This window comes from Cloeon dipterum, chromosome 1 (genome assembly GCF_949628265.1).
Source record: "Cloeon dipterum chromosome 1, ieCloDipt1.1, whole genome shotgun sequence".
NCBI lineage: Eukaryota > Metazoa > Arthropoda > Insecta > Ephemeroptera > Baetidae > Cloeon > Cloeon dipterum.
Window position 1 is genome coordinate 12,856,180 of NC_088786.1, and position 17,603 is coordinate 12,873,782.

The following is a 17,603-nucleotide window of genomic DNA, read 5'->3' on the forward strand; positions in this document are numbered from 1 at the left end:
TTTGAATGGTGAAGCGAGCTCTGCGCGGCGCAGGGCACTTGTGGCACGCGGCGGAATGGAGTGGACGAGCAGCGCGGCCCGCGTGGAAGGCGGCCTCGACCGGCCTAGGGGAGCTGGCAGAGCCGCAGCGGAGGCCTGCCCGCCTCCCCTCGCCGGCTGGAGCTTCCACGGCGGTTGGGGGCGCGCGGCGAGTCAGTCGCGCTGCGAGTCTGGCAGACTTGGCAGCTCACCCAGCGGCGGCCCATGTGACCGGCTGTTGGTGTTGGTGCGTGCGGCGTCCGGTTCGGTGTGATGAGTGAACGCGAGTGAGTGACCTGCCGCGGACCTGAGAGCGATTAGTGTGTTGTTGGACGGCGCAGCATCCGGCAGGTGGTAGGAGCGGCGGTCGCACGATAAGCGGAGAGCGAGTGCCTCGCGCACCCCGCCGGCCCTGCTGCCCGTGGTGCTGCTGGCGTCGGGCGGCCAAGACGTCGGCCGCCGAGGCTGGCGGCCATGATGACGACGACGACGGCCACCGCGAGAGTTCGTCGGTGAGTCGGCTGCTGTTGCTGTGTTGTTGTCTGCCGCGCAGAAACCGCCACAGCTACTGTTGCTGTTGCGAGCAGCACTCCCGCCACCCTCAGCACGCCCTCAGCCCCCCTGACGCCTCCCCACGCCACCTCCGAGACGAGGACGACGCCGAGGACCTCGGACAGGAGCTCCTGCCTGCACTGACCGCCATCCCAGAGGACAGCCACGAGTCGGAGAGCGAGAGCCAGCAGCAGGTGAGGCCAAAATGCTTCTGATTCCACCCTCAGATGGTCCCACTACCCTCGTTAGTATCTGTCATCTTCAGGGTAGACTCACATTGATCTTGTCAGCGGGCTAGCTGTAAAATAGTGCACGACAGAGGGATTTGTTCTATGTCATCCTTATTGTGTAGACCCTATAATCAAAAGAGTGTGATAACACTTCATTGGCTTCAAATTAAGCAAAATATAGTGAGCGAAGAAAATGCAGAGAAAACTCTCAGACTGATTACCATCAAAGAATATATTTTCACTTAGGACTATCACGAGAAGAACCAAATTTATTTTACATCTGAATTTTTAATAGTTTTTTTTAATTGTGATGGGATAACATATTGGGTCAGAGGTTTCCCGCGGTCTCGTAATGATCGGCTTTATATGTATACGAAGGGCACCTTTTTGGCTTCACAGGTGCATTTTTATCTTATCATTTACACCGTTGTAAGGTTACGTTTATTCTGGAAGACTTGTGCCGACTCATGAATATTAATAATTTTCACGCCGATCGCCACAATCAAAAAGCTGGCTGATCTCGTGCAGTAATTAATGGGGCGCCATCGCTCGGTCTGAGGTTGATCGCTCTGCTTTTTGCGGTTTGGTTTTTGGCACTGTTTTTGACAAACATGCACACGCACTACCACCAGAAAAGGGCACGCTTGCTCGGCTAAATTTTTGTTTTGGCCTATCACCCAGCTGGGTGCTTAATTCGTAAGTTTCGCGTCTTCGAGCCAAGTTTATGGAGCAATTAATCTTGTGGCTAAAAGCTTGGCTGTGGATTAATTAATATTTCAGACACATAGACGATTGCCTTTTAGGAGGTTCTTGAAAATATGATCATACTGGGCTGAAATTAAGCCATTCGGTTGATGGAGCCATTCTAGTTTCGTTAATCAATTTTAATAGAGCCGTACCTAATCGTTTCAATTTTTTCATTTGCAAGTCGATGAAAATATTGCAGGATAAAAATACTAATGACTCTAATGGGCCGCAGACATTTATAAGTTAAAGAGCAAACATACATAATAATAATAATACTCATAATAATCTTGAGATGTGCGTGTATGTGTGTTGCTCATAGAGAGATGAACAGCCATTACATTAACATATATTTTTTATATAAACTGGAAAGTTAAAAATTTGTTCGCTCACCGGCAATTTTCGCCAATTTTTTTCAAGACAAGAGAACATGTTGGTAACTGTCCTTAACTTTCTATAATCTTTCTTTTTGCTCGTAATGGGGACCATACAAAGCTATGATAATTTAATATACATCTGAGAAGGTCAATTTATTTACATCTTTTAAAATATCCGCTTGCTGATTTTTATGCTCACGAAAAAGCAACCCTCATAAATAATAAATAATAAACCTGTGACCTCTTCAAAGAACCAAATAGTGAGCAAAGTTCCGAGAGCCGCACCCTCTGTGCGCAAGTTTAATAATGAATGAATATTAATGCAGCCATTGCTCGACAGCCTTTTGTTCGGCGCTGCAGTGGAGAGAAAACCTTAGGTATTTTTGGGGAAAAATCGATTGGAGAAAGGCAAGCATCACTATATAAATAGATATCATGAGCACGCTACAGGCATACCCACTTCTTCTTACTCGCGGATGTAATTCTCTTTGCGACACTCAGTCCCAGGTCTCTCTTGGGCGAATGATGTATTGCCGGCTCCGTTTCGCAAATTGTACCGCGCACGAGAGGCAGCAACCCAAACAGCTGATTCCCCAAAAATGAATACACGCACAAAAGGCAGGGGATCTGACGCTCTCTTCCCGGCCGGATTCGGCGCCGGAGAAAGGGATGCTGCCAGCGGAATATTATATTTGCGGAGCCGCCCGCCACCGTGCAATCGAATTAGCGAGCGGCGGGCATGAAAACGAGGCCAAACAAAGGGGAAGCGCGAGACAACAGGTATAAAGATATTGGAAATGCAAAACAGGTGCTGAGAAGCGCCATTTTCGCCGTATAAAGGCGATGCAGCAATTTTCTCATGCCACTTTCTGATTAATATTGCACCCAATTGCCTACAAAGGGTGTTTGTGAGATCTATGAACATGCATGCTTCACTCCGATTAAAATAGTGGATGGTTCAATCTGCATCTTATTATATACTTGCTTATTCTTGCTTAACAGTCAATACATAACACATATGCATAGAATCAAAGTTCATATAGAAATAAAAAAATTTAAAGGTATACTAAGCGAACACCACAAAAATTAATACGTACTGTGCTTACTCTTTATACAGTTTTGAAACATATCTTTGGAGTCCATTATTTTGCACAACACTTGTGTATGTGATGTTTTTCACAACATTCGACCAGAAGCCCCTTTTGAATCAGTGTGGCAAACATATTATCTCAGACACCTTGGGGTCATTAAAACAATCAGAAAGTAATCTTGATTCTTCAAGTCATTCTGCTAAATTAGTTCAATCATGAGGTAAATTATGCAGTTGAGCAAACATCACGATAACAAACAGTCGGAGTTCGTGCACGCGAAGCGGCTACAGGTACTGCATAGTGGGCGCTCCACATCCAGCAAGCCTTTTTAATTACCGCACATTTGTTTTCATCAAGCAACTCTTTCGGGGATTAGCAAGCCTCTCGAGCAAGCAACTCATTTCCAGCAGCAGTTGAAGACGAGTTTTGCTTGCAGGTTAATATAGCGGTGGAGAGAACTTCTAGCTGATCCAGCAGCACCGAGTTTCTGCTGCATTCAGCACCAAGCCGAGCACCACGGAGCTCTTAATCAAGCGATTTTTGCGGGATGCTGAGCTCGGATGGGCGAATGAATGCTAGCTCTGCTTATTAAACGTTCACCGCGCTCCTATATCTCTATCCTCGCATTTGACCGACCGACCGACTGACTGACTGCGAGGACGCAAAGTGGGACGATTTCCTCTGCGCAAAATGAGAGGGCCTTTGATCAGAGCTGTTCTTTGTACATTGCTCTATGTTAAAAAATTAAATTCTTCTCTCAGATCACACTCAACTGCATCACTTGTTGCACAGCCACATTAATGCAAAACAGTACTACTGATCACTTTCTTTAGATTTATACTAACTAATTTTGTTTCTGAAAAGAAATATCTTTTTTAGAATTCAACCATTCTGTAAAGGCATCATTAACTTCAGTACCATACAAGCAGAGAATGGAAGAAAGATATTTGACCAGAAAAAACAACATAACCAGTAGAAATGTTGCAAGAACGATATTAATTGGCATTATGTCTAAAATATAAATATACAATTTAAACTTTTATATTTTTTGTGTCTTTTTCTTAGTTAACAATCGTTGGAATCGAAATGGTGTAAATTTGCCCCAATAATGCAGTTTTAGCATTTTGTTTCATGACAGTTGAAGATATAAAAGATGTGAACGTGTTTGCTTTGAATCATTAATTAGTATTTTATTCCTGCACTCGTGTCGGTATTGTGGAGCACAAGAGAGGAAAAACGTAAAGTGATTTTCTATATCATCTTTTTGTGTGAGATGCAAAAAAATGCTCACAATCTTGATCTTCCCAGCCCAGAGTTATTTGGCTACATCAATGGCATTTAACCCAGTTCTCTAATATCGTACATTATCCTTTAGATGACCTTATCTCCCGAGAGCAAAATAGTTCTCTATAATCGATAAAGGATCGACAAAATTGTATATAAATTTTACTCCAGAGCACCAGCAACACACCTCTCTGATTTGTGTGTTAGCACCATTCCAATATTCCACACGTTCTGTTCATAACACCTGCCACTTCAAAACGGAAATTAAATCTTTGCTGAACAACAGAACACTGCGCTCCTCTTGTCGAACAAACGAATTCGAATCCTGCGACAGCATTACACGCTGTTCAAGGATTGTGCGATTCAGTAATGTAATTTATTTCACGTCATCTTTAATATCGAGTTAGCGGCCAACGAAAAAGTGGAGACTGAGAGTCTGCTAGTGCTCAGCGACTGCTAACGTGGTCGCATTCGATTATTGCCAACAACTGCTGCTCGCTGGTAGTGCACTTTTGCCTTGTGTTGCACGCGTGCGGCCGTTTTTTCCCTCTCAAGTGCCGCAGAAGCACACATTTCACCCGAAGAGCTTTCAACAACAAACGCCCTCACGATTTATTACTTTGTCAGTGGAAGGTCGTCTAGAAGCAAGAGTCTCTTGCCAGGCGCCATTATTTCTTCGCATTTAGATGCAAAATTGATGAACCAACGCCTTATGTTAGCAGTCCAGCCAAGTTGACACAGCACATAATGTATATAGATAGAGGTCACGTCGAACTTAACTCAAATTAATTATGATATTATAATCTTTTTTTCTAAATATTTAAGAACGACTTTTTTATGGAAGCAATCATTTATAAAATGGTCCATCTCTTTCTCTGCGTGAATATGGATAAATATATGAGTGAAATTTGAAATGAAAATTAAGCTGATTCCACGAAGAGTAGAGACTGATACATTAAGCAATTCTTAGTTTTCATAAAATTAGACGCGTGTTTATATTTTTCTGCTTTCAAATGATAAATTCGCAAAAAATGCATGTGTTCTTTTTATTTTTCATTGCGTAGATCGTTTTCTGATGAGTTATGAGAGCAATTTATTTCTGGTTAAAATTTTTCTTAGAGGAAATGAAAATTCAGAATTGATTTTCGATGAAAGCTAAGGTTTGCAAAATCACAGAGTAGTGGATCGGTTGATAATTCGAGTTCAGGAATTTCGCAACAGGTCTTCCTCCGCCCTGCAGCACCAACATTGAGTTTCATACGATTTCGTGAGCGTTGAATCGGAATTGTATTATGCGTAAGCAAATTCTCGTCGCACCTTTTGTGCGCATGCATGAATGCGAGAAGCGCAACGAGGAAAAACGATTGATTTCCCTACAAGCGTGTTGGGTGCCGATATAGATAAACTTCTAAAGCCGACAGAGCAGGCCAAACTCAATAGGAAGGTAATCCATACTCCTTATGCTTTATTCATCGCCGTGCACTTTTCCTCGTAGCGCAACGTGCAAGGTCGGCGCGCGGAAAATCCATCAAGGTGCGGTTCCGAAATTGGATTTCGCACAGCAACACACCACGCGCGGCAGGCGTCGCATGTGTTTTAGCCTCGCGAACTCATCAAACCAGAAGAGTTTTACGACATGCACGCACCGTTCGTTTGTTGGATAAATTTTTAAACAGATTACATTCGCTCGGCTCACACACACCGGGTGTGCTCATACAACCGGCCACGATTACCCCGCGCTTATTAATACACACTCAAAAGAGGTAAAAACGAGGCGTAACAGATTTTTACGTTGATGGAAACTGGTTGGGAAACTGTGAACATTGAAATCATCCCACCTTTCGGAATTGTTAACACAATTCTTTCAATATCGATTGAACGTTTGGTCGGACCGTAAAAAAGCCAAGTGGCGTGAGCGAACACGATGATAGGGATATAAATACTAGTTAACAGACCCACAGTTGGGCGTGCAGATTGAACCCTTAAAGGGGTTTCCTCTGCAAACCACGTTTTCTCATCATATGGCTAGCAATAAAAAATCCATGAATATATTTTGCGACTAAATAATTGTATTTAAATCGGTGTGAAAATATCATTGAATATCTGCGCTGAGGATCGAGATTTAGCTTTTGCGTTTTGGGAGCAATTTTTGTCGCAAATGCATCTTCATCTACTTGACACAGCTGAATAATTTGACTCATTAGGCTCAAAGGATTTTAGTGTACTCTACCCACATCCAAAAAACCAAAAATACAAATCAGATCATGAAAAGGGAGGTTTGCGTTCAAAAAGCAGAGTTTGTGCTCGAAAGTATAACCTATTTTGCTGAATAAGGAGCAATAGTTATCTCACCAAAATTATATATGTGCGGCTCTTATAAAAATCTAAAAAATGGCTTGCTTTTGGTAATTTTGTGTGAATTAAATAAATTTACCGGCTACCTTCGAACGCGCTGAATCGAATTTACTTTTCAGTGAACCAAATAATACAGAAACTGTGCTAGAACCTAGTAATTGTTAAATTCATTAAACATGAATTGTTTGTAACATCCAGAAATTATTAATTGTACATCATAAAACATTTTTGAAAGTTTAAATCTGTTTTAAAGGTATTTGCTCTATTATTCGCATTCTTAATAAATTTGAATCCTTTTGATTCGACAGAGTTCATACTGTCCCCTCGTTAAACACAGTTTGTGCCACGTGAGAGTGATACTGGCAATGAGTTAAATTGGGTGAATTTTCGCAGGCGGAAGTGCAGCAGGCGCCGAGCCGGCGGTCGTCTCATTTGAAGCAGCGCAACTCGTCGCCGCGGTTGTTTTCGTCGCGCGGCTCCACCGACTCGACTGCCAGCTATGTGCAGATCGCGGCGGCCGCGTGCGCCGGCGGCCACGGCCACCCGTTGAGCAGTTCGTCCAGCTCGAGCAGCGGCTCCAGCAGTGTATTCTCAAAGACGCCAAGCCGCCGCTCCAACGTGTCTTTCGCCAACCAGATCTTCGCTCCCTCAGCAAATCGCCCGCCGATTGTCTCCCAGTCGAGCGTCGGCGGTCGAACGATGCAAGCCGAGCAGGGCAGCATCGGCGACCTGCAGAAGTACCACAACAGATACCTCAGGAACCGCAGGCATACCTTGGCTAATGTCCGGTGAGTACACCTTTGCTTCAATTTTCGTTTGCGATCAGTCCCTCGAAATTGCTGATTAAACAGACGCTTAGTTTTTGAAAACTTTTTCAATAATTTCTTTATTTAATGTTATTGGTCAGTAAAATGACTTATAAGTTGAGCATTATGAGGAAAAAAGGATTTGAAATGATTGATTAAATCATTAAGGACAATATACAATATTTTTATTTTTTATTAAGATTTAGACTAGGAAAATACAAACAATCTCCCCACTCAATCTGTTCGTAAATAATTTATTTGATATATATATATTATACTTCAAAATCAACGAGAAGATCACACAAGTAAATTTGGGCAGCATGTACAAATTAGAAAATCTTCTGAACTTTTCTTCACTCAAGGAATGCACATGCTGAAGAAAAATCGGACTTGTCCTCATTGTGTTTTCAGAACAGTCGAATTGTATTTCATCTCGACCAGGTTTTGGCCACTCCCCTGCATAGCAGAGGTATAGCGCCAGCTTCAACTCCCAATTCAATTAAGTTTATCTGACTGTTGGGTTGGCGCTACCTCTACTCAAGACTAAGACTACAGGAGTGGGCTAAGCCTGGTCGAGATGAAATAAAATTCGACTTTGGAAAACACCGCATTGATTTCTAATGATAGCTGTACTATCCTGCTTTTCATACGGAAACATGAAATCAGATTTTCTTCTTCAAAGTGCCATATTTTTTGGTTGGCAGATTTTATCTGATTCTTATATATGCGCTTTACGACGGTGTTGGGGTATATTTCATCTGGTGATCATGTAGACCTCCCCGAACGTGGTATCTTTTGAAAGTGAGTAAATTTAATTCCGAGTTGTATAAGGATAAGTGAGCTTGGAATTTAATCAAACTCCTGATTCGATTTTTGGGGATTTTGTAGGTGCGTTGACGACGAAATTGTCTTGTCACTTTCGTATAGCCTGCGGAGGCAACTTTAAATTTGCATTAACGACGTCAAATCCGCTTGAGCGTGTATGTTTTTGTAGTGTGCTCCGTGTGCTCCTTTTTCTCTCGCGTTGCGCAATTTTGCTGGCTTCGCATCAAATTGACGAGAGCTACAGGAATATGAATTTGTGTTGCGTGGGAAAGCTCTTCTGGAGGAGATGAAAACTCACAAGCGTAGGAGTGAAAATAAATTAAAAAACTGCTGTGAAATCGTTCATTTTTAACGAGGGTTTTTTTGCCAGAGCCATCACAGATTGAAATGTTCGCTGCTCTATGCCTCTGCCAGACTTATTTTGAGAACAGCAGGCGGATAATTCATGCGGAGGCGGATGACAGAAGTGACTTGTTATTTGCTCAAAATCCGCTTGTTTTGCTTATTATTTGGCTTTTGGTGTATTGTCAGGCAGAAAATTGGCGAACATCAGTTTACTGGTACATTTTTGTCATCTTTCTTGCAATATTCACAAACAAATTGTGCTTTTGTCTGTTTCCCCATTTTGCAAGGCAGAAGGAATAAATATTTTAGCCGTATGTGACAGCAGAAATGGATGAAAAATATAGGACTCTTGACCTTTTTGAGGATTCTCTTGCACGCCGTTTTTTCAATGCAAAACTCAGGAATGCGGAGATAAATAATCATGTGAAATTTTTGTATCGTTGGATGTGGATGGCTAGAGAGCAAGGGCGAGCGAGTTCCTTTCCTATCTGTCTGCATATCGCGAAATGTGCAGGATATGTGAACAATATGATGTTGATGAAAAACTATCCTTCACTGCTTATCCAATAGTCAGATTAATTTTCTTTCAGTTTCAGCCTAGTTCATTTTTTATAAACAATAAAAGAGGACATTTAGAAATTCAACATTTATTGCCGCTCTTGTTCAAGTTGCTTTGTTAGGGTCCCCTTTGTTCCGAAATAATGACTCTTTTACTGCTCTTGAGTATGTAAGCAGTGAAAATTAATCATAACTGCATCCATATCGTGTATAGGAGATTTGCTCGCTTATTCGTCAATTGAACCTGACAACTGACAAACTATACTTTCAGAAGCAGAATTAAAAATGATTATATCATCCATGAAGGTAGCAATAATACCCAAGAGTGCAAATGACGGATCAACTTCACACACAAACTCTTTTGAAGCGATTTTAATTACAGCGCCGCAGGAATTTTCTACAGTGACTGAACAATGCATGTAAGCGGATTGGACAAAAATAGTAGACCATGCAGCTGCTGTTTCTGTAACAAAGCCGGTTTTAATTGGAATAATTGCCAATTTAAAAATAATTTGCTTAGTGCTTGCTAAAACCCGCTTCCCTGAATGAGACTTTAATCACTCTGAAGATGCACGCAGAAAGCGATATGGGTGGCCCGCTTGCCAACAGTCGCGCCCACTTTGGGAATAGTTCAAAGGCCAAGGCCACTTCAGCTTGACTTGCCAAACGAGAAGGAGTGCTGCAAAAAGCGAACACGTTCCTTTGAAATCCGAGTCGAGGGCTGTCGATGAGGGGCGTGAAAGATTTATTCAGCCGCGAATGACATTTCTATCCAATTCCAGTTTTACACATATGTATATCACGTCAATATTATTTCGAATGTTCCTTAATGACAAAGTACATATTATCAAAGCTATACATTATGTATGTCGTTTTTACACTGCGCTGCTGGAACTAAAGTTATTTTATTCTATTTTTTTTTGCAGAATTCACAATTCTTGCATGGCATTTTTTGATAAAACGTTCACCGTGTCAATTGATTCACATCGGATCTGAATAGAATCATTCATATTCATTTTGCATATGACAGGAATAAAAAGATAATAGATTATAACTAAAGAAAAAAAACAAATTAAAGAAAGAGCAAAACGTTCCAAAATACCATATTGCGTATGAAAAACTGTAACATTAAAATTTTCTCAGCAAAACAAAGGAGCGATTGACGACGCAGAAACATTGTTGCCATCTCGCTTTACCTCGTTCCCCAAATGGAGCAAGAAATGGTACATGGCCGCGTTTCACACTGTTTTTGTGGGGTCAAGCGGCTGCGACTGGCTGTGTGTGCACGGGCCCGAAATGTGCCGCTTTTTCTGTCCATTAGTGAGGACTGGTGAGGAAAGACGTCATAATTTAACGCCGGCCCGGAGGTCGTGTCCCGTGCGCGAGCTGCATTACTTCTGCCCCGCTGGGTGCGTTCCGTGCGTAAATCAGAGCGGGATTCACGCCCTGGCAAAATATAGGGGTTGCCACGTGACCAGATTGCTTTTATAATAATCGCAGCTCAGAGTTAGCGCCCAACAGGGGGAATTACCATCTCATGAGACTCTCTCTTTTCAGTACGAAGAAAATCTGCTATAGGTTAGGAACCGACATTCCTGCAAATTTTGGCTGTCGGACTCAACCCCTTCGTCGTATCCTTTACTAAAAAATTTAATAAAAGTAACTCAAATTTTATAGTCAGAGAGCATCTTCTTTGTTTACATGCAATCATTGCATCCTCGTAGGTATAACTTAAATCATTACTTCCTAAAGATGATAATAATCGTGCTCTTTGGATTAACAAGAAAAAAATGTTTTGAAAAAACCTAAATTTATACATATTTTTTTTAATTTTTCAAAATTGTTATTTATTTTATTGGACACCATCGGTGTACAACTAACAGTCAATTACAATTTTATTTTTTATAACGGAATGCTTGAGATAATGTTAAGGGTTTTTTGACACAGTCTAGTAAATGGTACATACTAGTAAGCAAAGAATCACAATAAATATATTTACAATTAGCGGTGACATCGAGATGAAGACATTTATGTGAACAGACGATAAAATGATAGCCATGAAAAGAATAACTAGTTAACATAGCCCTATCTTTACAATTTATATTAGTCCAATCCTATTTACACATAGCAGGGGTTTCAAAAAATTTTGGGTCAATAGATTGTCGTTTAACATTCATATTGTTTAAAAACTTTTCATAGGCAGTTGTAGAGGGAAGAGAGTATTTGGATTTAAGGTCATTAACAAAATATTCAAAAAATTTCAAAATTAAAGTGCAATAAAATTTTAAAAGCAGAATTTGATCTAATAAAGTTGGATTAGAATTCCCCTAGCATGTGGCAATCCTAAGAGGATATGTTCGCTCTTCTCAAGTAAAATATTCATCGCGGCGCAAAGGCCGACGCCTCAGAAGACTCATTTTTGAGCAAAAACGATATTTCACGTCGAGCAAGGCAGCTATTGCAGGTGCGAAACATTACCCTGCCGCGTGTGAAAGCTTGGATCCGGGCTGCTGCGATCATAACCAACAAATAACATGCGAGCAGGCAGGAAAGAGCGAGTTTGTCATCCCCATGCAAACTGATACTATATATGTATATTATGTTTCCCTGAAAAATGGATACAAGGGGGAAAGGAAGGCACTAAATTAAAGTCAATGGGAAAATAAGTAAGGAGAGAAGAAATGCAAAATGTATTTATGCAAATATACTTTAAAATAACACATGCAAAGATATATTTTTGATTGCCATTTTTTACATGTTTGTTGTATTTTCCAAAAGAACTCTCGTGGGACCATCACTTATTTTGAAAAACTGGGCAAAACGATCCAAAAATTTTGTAAACTTATGCAGCAGGCGCTCACATACTGATTGCTTGAGGCATTCCCTCTTTAATGGGGAATTTTCAACCAGGCCTATTTCAATGCTGTCTCAAGAGTTTCATGTATTGATCATCGACATCTCTTTTGGTTTTGATTTAAACTAAGAGTGAAATTCACACAAACTCCTTTAATTATTTAGTCCCAGAGGTATCTCTTAAATTTTCAAAATCATTTCATACAATGTGGGTAAATGATGCATTTGAGCTGCGAATTTGTATGGTTTCCTGATATTGGGTTCCATGAGCAACATCAAGTAATGCGTCAGATAAGAGAGAGAACGTTCGTTGTGGGTGCGAACTAATTTCCATGTTCCAAATGGCGTGTGCATGCGGTCTGTTAATTATTCTCCGAGCTGACAGCTTTGCAGCCGAGCCCTCCGCTAGTAGAACCTCAAAAACATGAATAATTATTTTTTCATTTGCACTACTGCACGCGAAATAGAGCCGCACACAAATTATGCAAATATGACACGTGGGTAGGCTAGCAAAATTTGATTGAGAGAAAAAGAATACATCGTCGTGTTACGTATATTGTGTAATTGGTGGTAAAACAAAATGATTTCTCCTCCCCCTTTCTCTCGCTGCAACTCCACAGCAATAATGTACGCTATTGATTGCTCAAAGGGTGGAAAAGGCGGAGCAACAACACAGCGGGACAATGTATCGTGCGCGCCTAGTAAAAACATTGCGGCAAAGTTGTTGTTATTGCCGAGTAGCAAATAAGAAAACGACGCTTCTCAATAGCGATACATTCTGCCGAGCAGGGAGGGAGATGGAAAAACGGAGACAACACCGAGAACAGTAAAGAGCAGAAGCAAACCAGCGGGTAATGATATTCCAGCAGACAAAATTTTATTATTCTGCTCTGTGAAAGACTTTTAGATTATACACCAGATATCAAACAACGTCAAAGGAGAGAGCCTACAAGCATAACAACTAAGCGTAAAATAGATCAGCTTGAAAAATATTTTCCAGGATTTCTACATTATTTAGTCACATAACCAGGCGACTCCTTGAAAGGCATCCCCTTGCTTTCCCATAAATTATCCGTTTAAATTAAGATGATTACTTAGTTTCTCCTATTTTTTAATTTATACTTCAATGTAGCTTTTATCTTAAGATACTTAGCAAACCAGTTGTATTGCCGTATATTTCCCAACTCAAAGTTTTCAGCTCTGCTTTTTCGGCTGCTGGTTGTTGCCCACATCTAAAAGCTTCCTTTCCCAAGTAATGAGTGAGATGAGGATCGAAAAATTAGAAGTGCAGATAAATGATAATGTATAAATTGTAATGAGTACTGCACGCGTCAAGGAATTCATCTGGCTGAGCAGGAATTGCAAAACAAGGTATCAGAATTGTCTGTTCCTAATCTTAATCATTGACGGAACTACTGCTAGACCATTTTACTAGCTTGAAGAATATTTAGTCTAGTGATTTAATTGGCATCTATACTTTATTGTATAAAACGACATAACGTGCTGTGTCTGCACAAATATCATTATGAACAGCGGAATTTACATTTAGCAGTGCAAATTAGGCAAATTTCATGATGCGTATGTTGCACAGGTTGCATAATTAGCGTTTGTCAGTGAACAACGGCTAATTTACCCAAGCGTGGCGAAACTTTGAGCCTATTTACGATTCGGTTCCACGAATATTCCTCTACAGTTTTCACATTAATTGAATTGGGTGGTGCCATATTCAAGAACAATTAGATCTGAAGCTGGAAGAGCCGTAAATTGAGCTTGTCGGCGAATTCGCACGCCCTTCTTCACAGCTGCTAATTTGGTTGCGCACCTCGTCGCATTGCACACGTGCGGCGGCTCCTAAATCGATCACCGCCACCGCGCTCAACACTCTACTAAAGCGTGGTTTACACTCAAGACGAATGTCTATTTCGGCGCCATTGCGAATTCAACACCACCGAGCTGATATCTGATCTGACATTTGATAGATTGACAGGCAAACGATCAGAGCTTTGACCTTCACATAAAATTCCTGAACTCTTCTCACTCAATACTTTTAGTCACCGCGTCTTTGTTAAATTTCTTGCCTATCTTAAAAAAAAATATTTAAATCTTGACGTGCGTAAAATGTTCTCGTAATAATAGCTTAAGGACCATATACAACAACTGATTAACTTAAAATTAGTGGCGGTGTCTTGAATTTTTTTATCATTGTGAAGGATACATTTTATCTTTAATACCAATTTTCGGATATTATTCCATTTTAAGATGAAATATTTAATGTTATTTTATTCGAGGATAAATTAATATTTAAGATTCCTTGCCAAACTAGATGCATGCATGAATGAAAACGAATGTCTAGCAAGGCTACCCCACTTATCCAATTTAATTGGAACTAGCTTGTGATCAGTCGTCCAAGCAAACAAGTGAATCCAAGTGACTAGCTCCGAACAGCGTGATGTCCTTTTCCTCTCGAAAGAAATTACATTCTATTCCCGGTCTATTTATTTAGTCTGCGCCCCTCTATTTGCTCAGAGAGCTCACGCATATAAGCGCCCGTGGACAGAGTCGACATTTAGTTTGCGCTCCCATTGATGACGTGCGTCGCACAAATATATATGCCATTTCGTTACCGAGATAGAATTTCATGCTTTTAGGACAAAACACACTTTGAGTTGGCCGCTGTTGTTTTGCAAGCGATACCGGAACTCGCTTTGAAGAGTTCGTGGGCTGTGAACATCCTTTGAAAACGGAGACCCACGCCGATTGTTGCATCACACTCTCGGTATTCTGATTGAAACACAATTTTGCAATTCCTCTTGCATCAAGTTGCGATAATTCAGAGGATTAATAAAATTATTAGATTGAATAAAGTTTATAAAAATGTGACCAATATTCGATTTGTTTACAAGTGGCAGAGTCAGGAGTTGATAAAGGTTGTGGCGAAATCAAAAGAGGTTTGACGGCGGTGAACGAGCATGCATCAGTCGGCAAAGTGCTGTTTTATTTTCTCTTTGAAGATGGGAAATAAGGAAACTATCGATTTTTAGCGGACGCCTTTTATTCAGCAGAAAAGCGCTGCCTGCGCTTCAGCCACGAAATATTGTGCTTGATTCGATTTCCCGCCTAGCAGCACTCGCGCAATGTTGTGTTGATTTTGACCTCCCTTGTTTGCAGGGCAATTTGTATAGCCTGCCATTTCGATGCCACAAAGCAAATACCGACCATCGACCGTAATAATTGTGTACATGAAGATTCCTTTTTACCTGCTTTTATACAAACGGCTTTAATAAAAACTAAATAGTTGCTTTCAAATTTTGTAAATGGTTCAAAATGAGCCAAATACATTTTTTGTAATAAATGCCTGGATAAATTAACGTCAAATAAACGTGAAGGTAGATACTATCGCTAAGAAAAAATCATAGCTCAATTAACAAGGCGGACAAAAATTGAACGTTGGTCAACATCACAAAATATTCTTTTATAAATAGTTAGAATAAGCTAACTGTGTAAATATTGAAGGAAGAAATTATTTAATCTGTGAAGCTCTCATGATTATGAAACAAATTTAATTATTGGCAACGCTATTTTAAGTCCAAAATTTAGACAGATTGGGTAAATGAAAATATTCTTCAAACATCCAAACTTATTTTTTGTCTTTTGGAGCCAACCAAGGTTGGCACAGAAAAAAGACTCATGCGATATCGGACGCCGAAACTGGTCAAGTGGATGAAAAATCTTTGAATCCACGAAGATGAAACTCTTTTTCTCAAAATTAAGAAAAATATCGGAATGGAAATTGAAGACACACTTGCTAAAACGGCTCTCACCGCTTTTACTACGACGAGACACAATTATTTTTAGAAGACAGTTTTAACTCTCAAGCAAAAAATTACTCGCGATCTGATAAAATTTTCACTATTTTTTTTTATGAACAGATCAAACATAAGATGAATAGATTTTAGCTAGAGCAATAATCTCACTGGTTAGAGGCTTAAGTGATCCAGTCAAGCAGCAGATGAAATGGTGGTGATGGAAATATTTTTAGAAACTGCGTCGTGTCTCTCAGTGCTGGCGATGGGAAATTATAAATGTGCTCGAGTAAATTGGCGTGCGTGGTGCAAGAGAGTGGAGGAAGTGCCAGGTAATTAGTCACCTAGCTGTCAGTGCGGCGCCGCCCATCACTCATTCGCGGGGCGAAAGTGACACGCGGCCGGCAAGATTAATCCGTTCCTGAGACGCAGCGCTGATTGAAAATCTCAAATTTGATCCGCTGATGCTATTTACCAGAGAGTGAAAGAAGGAAAGCGTGGAGACGGCAGCCTTCTCTCTACCAGTGTTTGCACTTAATTTATCAAGTTTTATTACGGACCAGGGAGAGACCCTCTCACTCACGTCGCCTTTATGGTACAGCAGGGTGCGCGGAAACGCATTATTGCCAACCATTGTTACTTCTACCGCGCGCGTGTCAAAACAAAAACACAACACTGCCTCTGACGTGCTTGCGGATAGAAAGAGTAGATTTTTTAGATCGATATGGACGCCCTAGAAATGAGGCTTTCTGAAATTTTTAACCTTTTTTATCTCTATAAATTAATGAATATAGAAAATTGTTTTCCCTAAAAACATCATCGTTTAAGAAATCGTTTGAAGCATTATAGCATTCTTTATTTACTGTCATAGTTCACACAATATATTAACAAAATAAATTTCCAAAGACATTGACTAAAAATTAATATTTCTTTCAATAAACTCATTCTGCCATTTTAATACATATATTTTCGATGCTGATGTAAGCAAACTTTGTAAGAGATAGGTATTATAAGCAGTTTCCTATCCTAAAAAATTATTTAAATGAAAATTCAAGTTAGCAATGTTGAGCCTGGCTTCAGCAAATTATGATTCAAGATCAGTATTGTAGCGCAAGCATCTCCACTTTAAGAAGAGAGTTTCCATGCAATTCAAATGAAGCAGTTGTATAGTGGTAAAACACAGCAGCAAAACATGTTAACGCGGCTGGCCGCTTGCGGTTATGCTCAAATACAATTTTGGCTCTAGCAAACTTGAAGTTATCATTCAAGTTGCAGAACTAAAGACCAGACGCAGACAGCAGCAAGGGAAACGAGCTTTGTGGGCTGATTGCGACTCATCTTTTTGCCTTTCCAATTTGCAGATTAGTTCACTGACGAAGATTCTCTGCGTCGCCAGCCGAGCGGAAGCTCATAAATAATGAGCGAGTCTGAATATATAAATCGCGGGGTTCGTTTGCAAGCGTCTCGGGAAATTACACAAGCGTTGACCCAATTCATTTTGCTTCAACTGACACGAACCATTGAGCACATGAGCGCAGTTGCTCTGGTTGCATGTGTTCTCACGCGCAATTAACATTTAATTAGGAAATTTCATTTTGCTGAACGTAACTTGTTTTACACTAAAGCAAAGTAAACAAACGTGACGGCTGTTATTTTTTACGCTTCACTAACTTTGAGTGAAAGAGAAAACGTTCCACACAAAAAGTCAGAGGACCAAGCCTTTTTAATCAAAACAAATTGCTTTTTTAATTTTATGAAGCAT

At 40.4% G+C, this 17,603-nt stretch overlaps 1 protein-coding gene across 1 annotated transcript in view; it reads left to right on the forward strand.

The window, feature by feature from the left end:
- The first annotated feature begins 203 nt into the window (after nucleotides 1-203).
- Nucleotides 204-17,603, forward strand: part of dnc (phosphodiesterase dunce) — a 234,198-nt gene continuing 216,798 nt past the window's right edge. Inside the window, exons 1-2 of the mRNA XM_065497234.1 lie at nucleotides 204-764; nucleotides 7,045-7,439. Coding sequence (XP_065353306.1) covers nucleotides 7,351-7,439 — 89 coding nt within the window. The 5' untranslated portion in view covers nucleotides 204-764; nucleotides 7,045-7,350. The remainder of the gene's footprint in view (nucleotides 765-7,044; nucleotides 7,440-17,603) is intronic.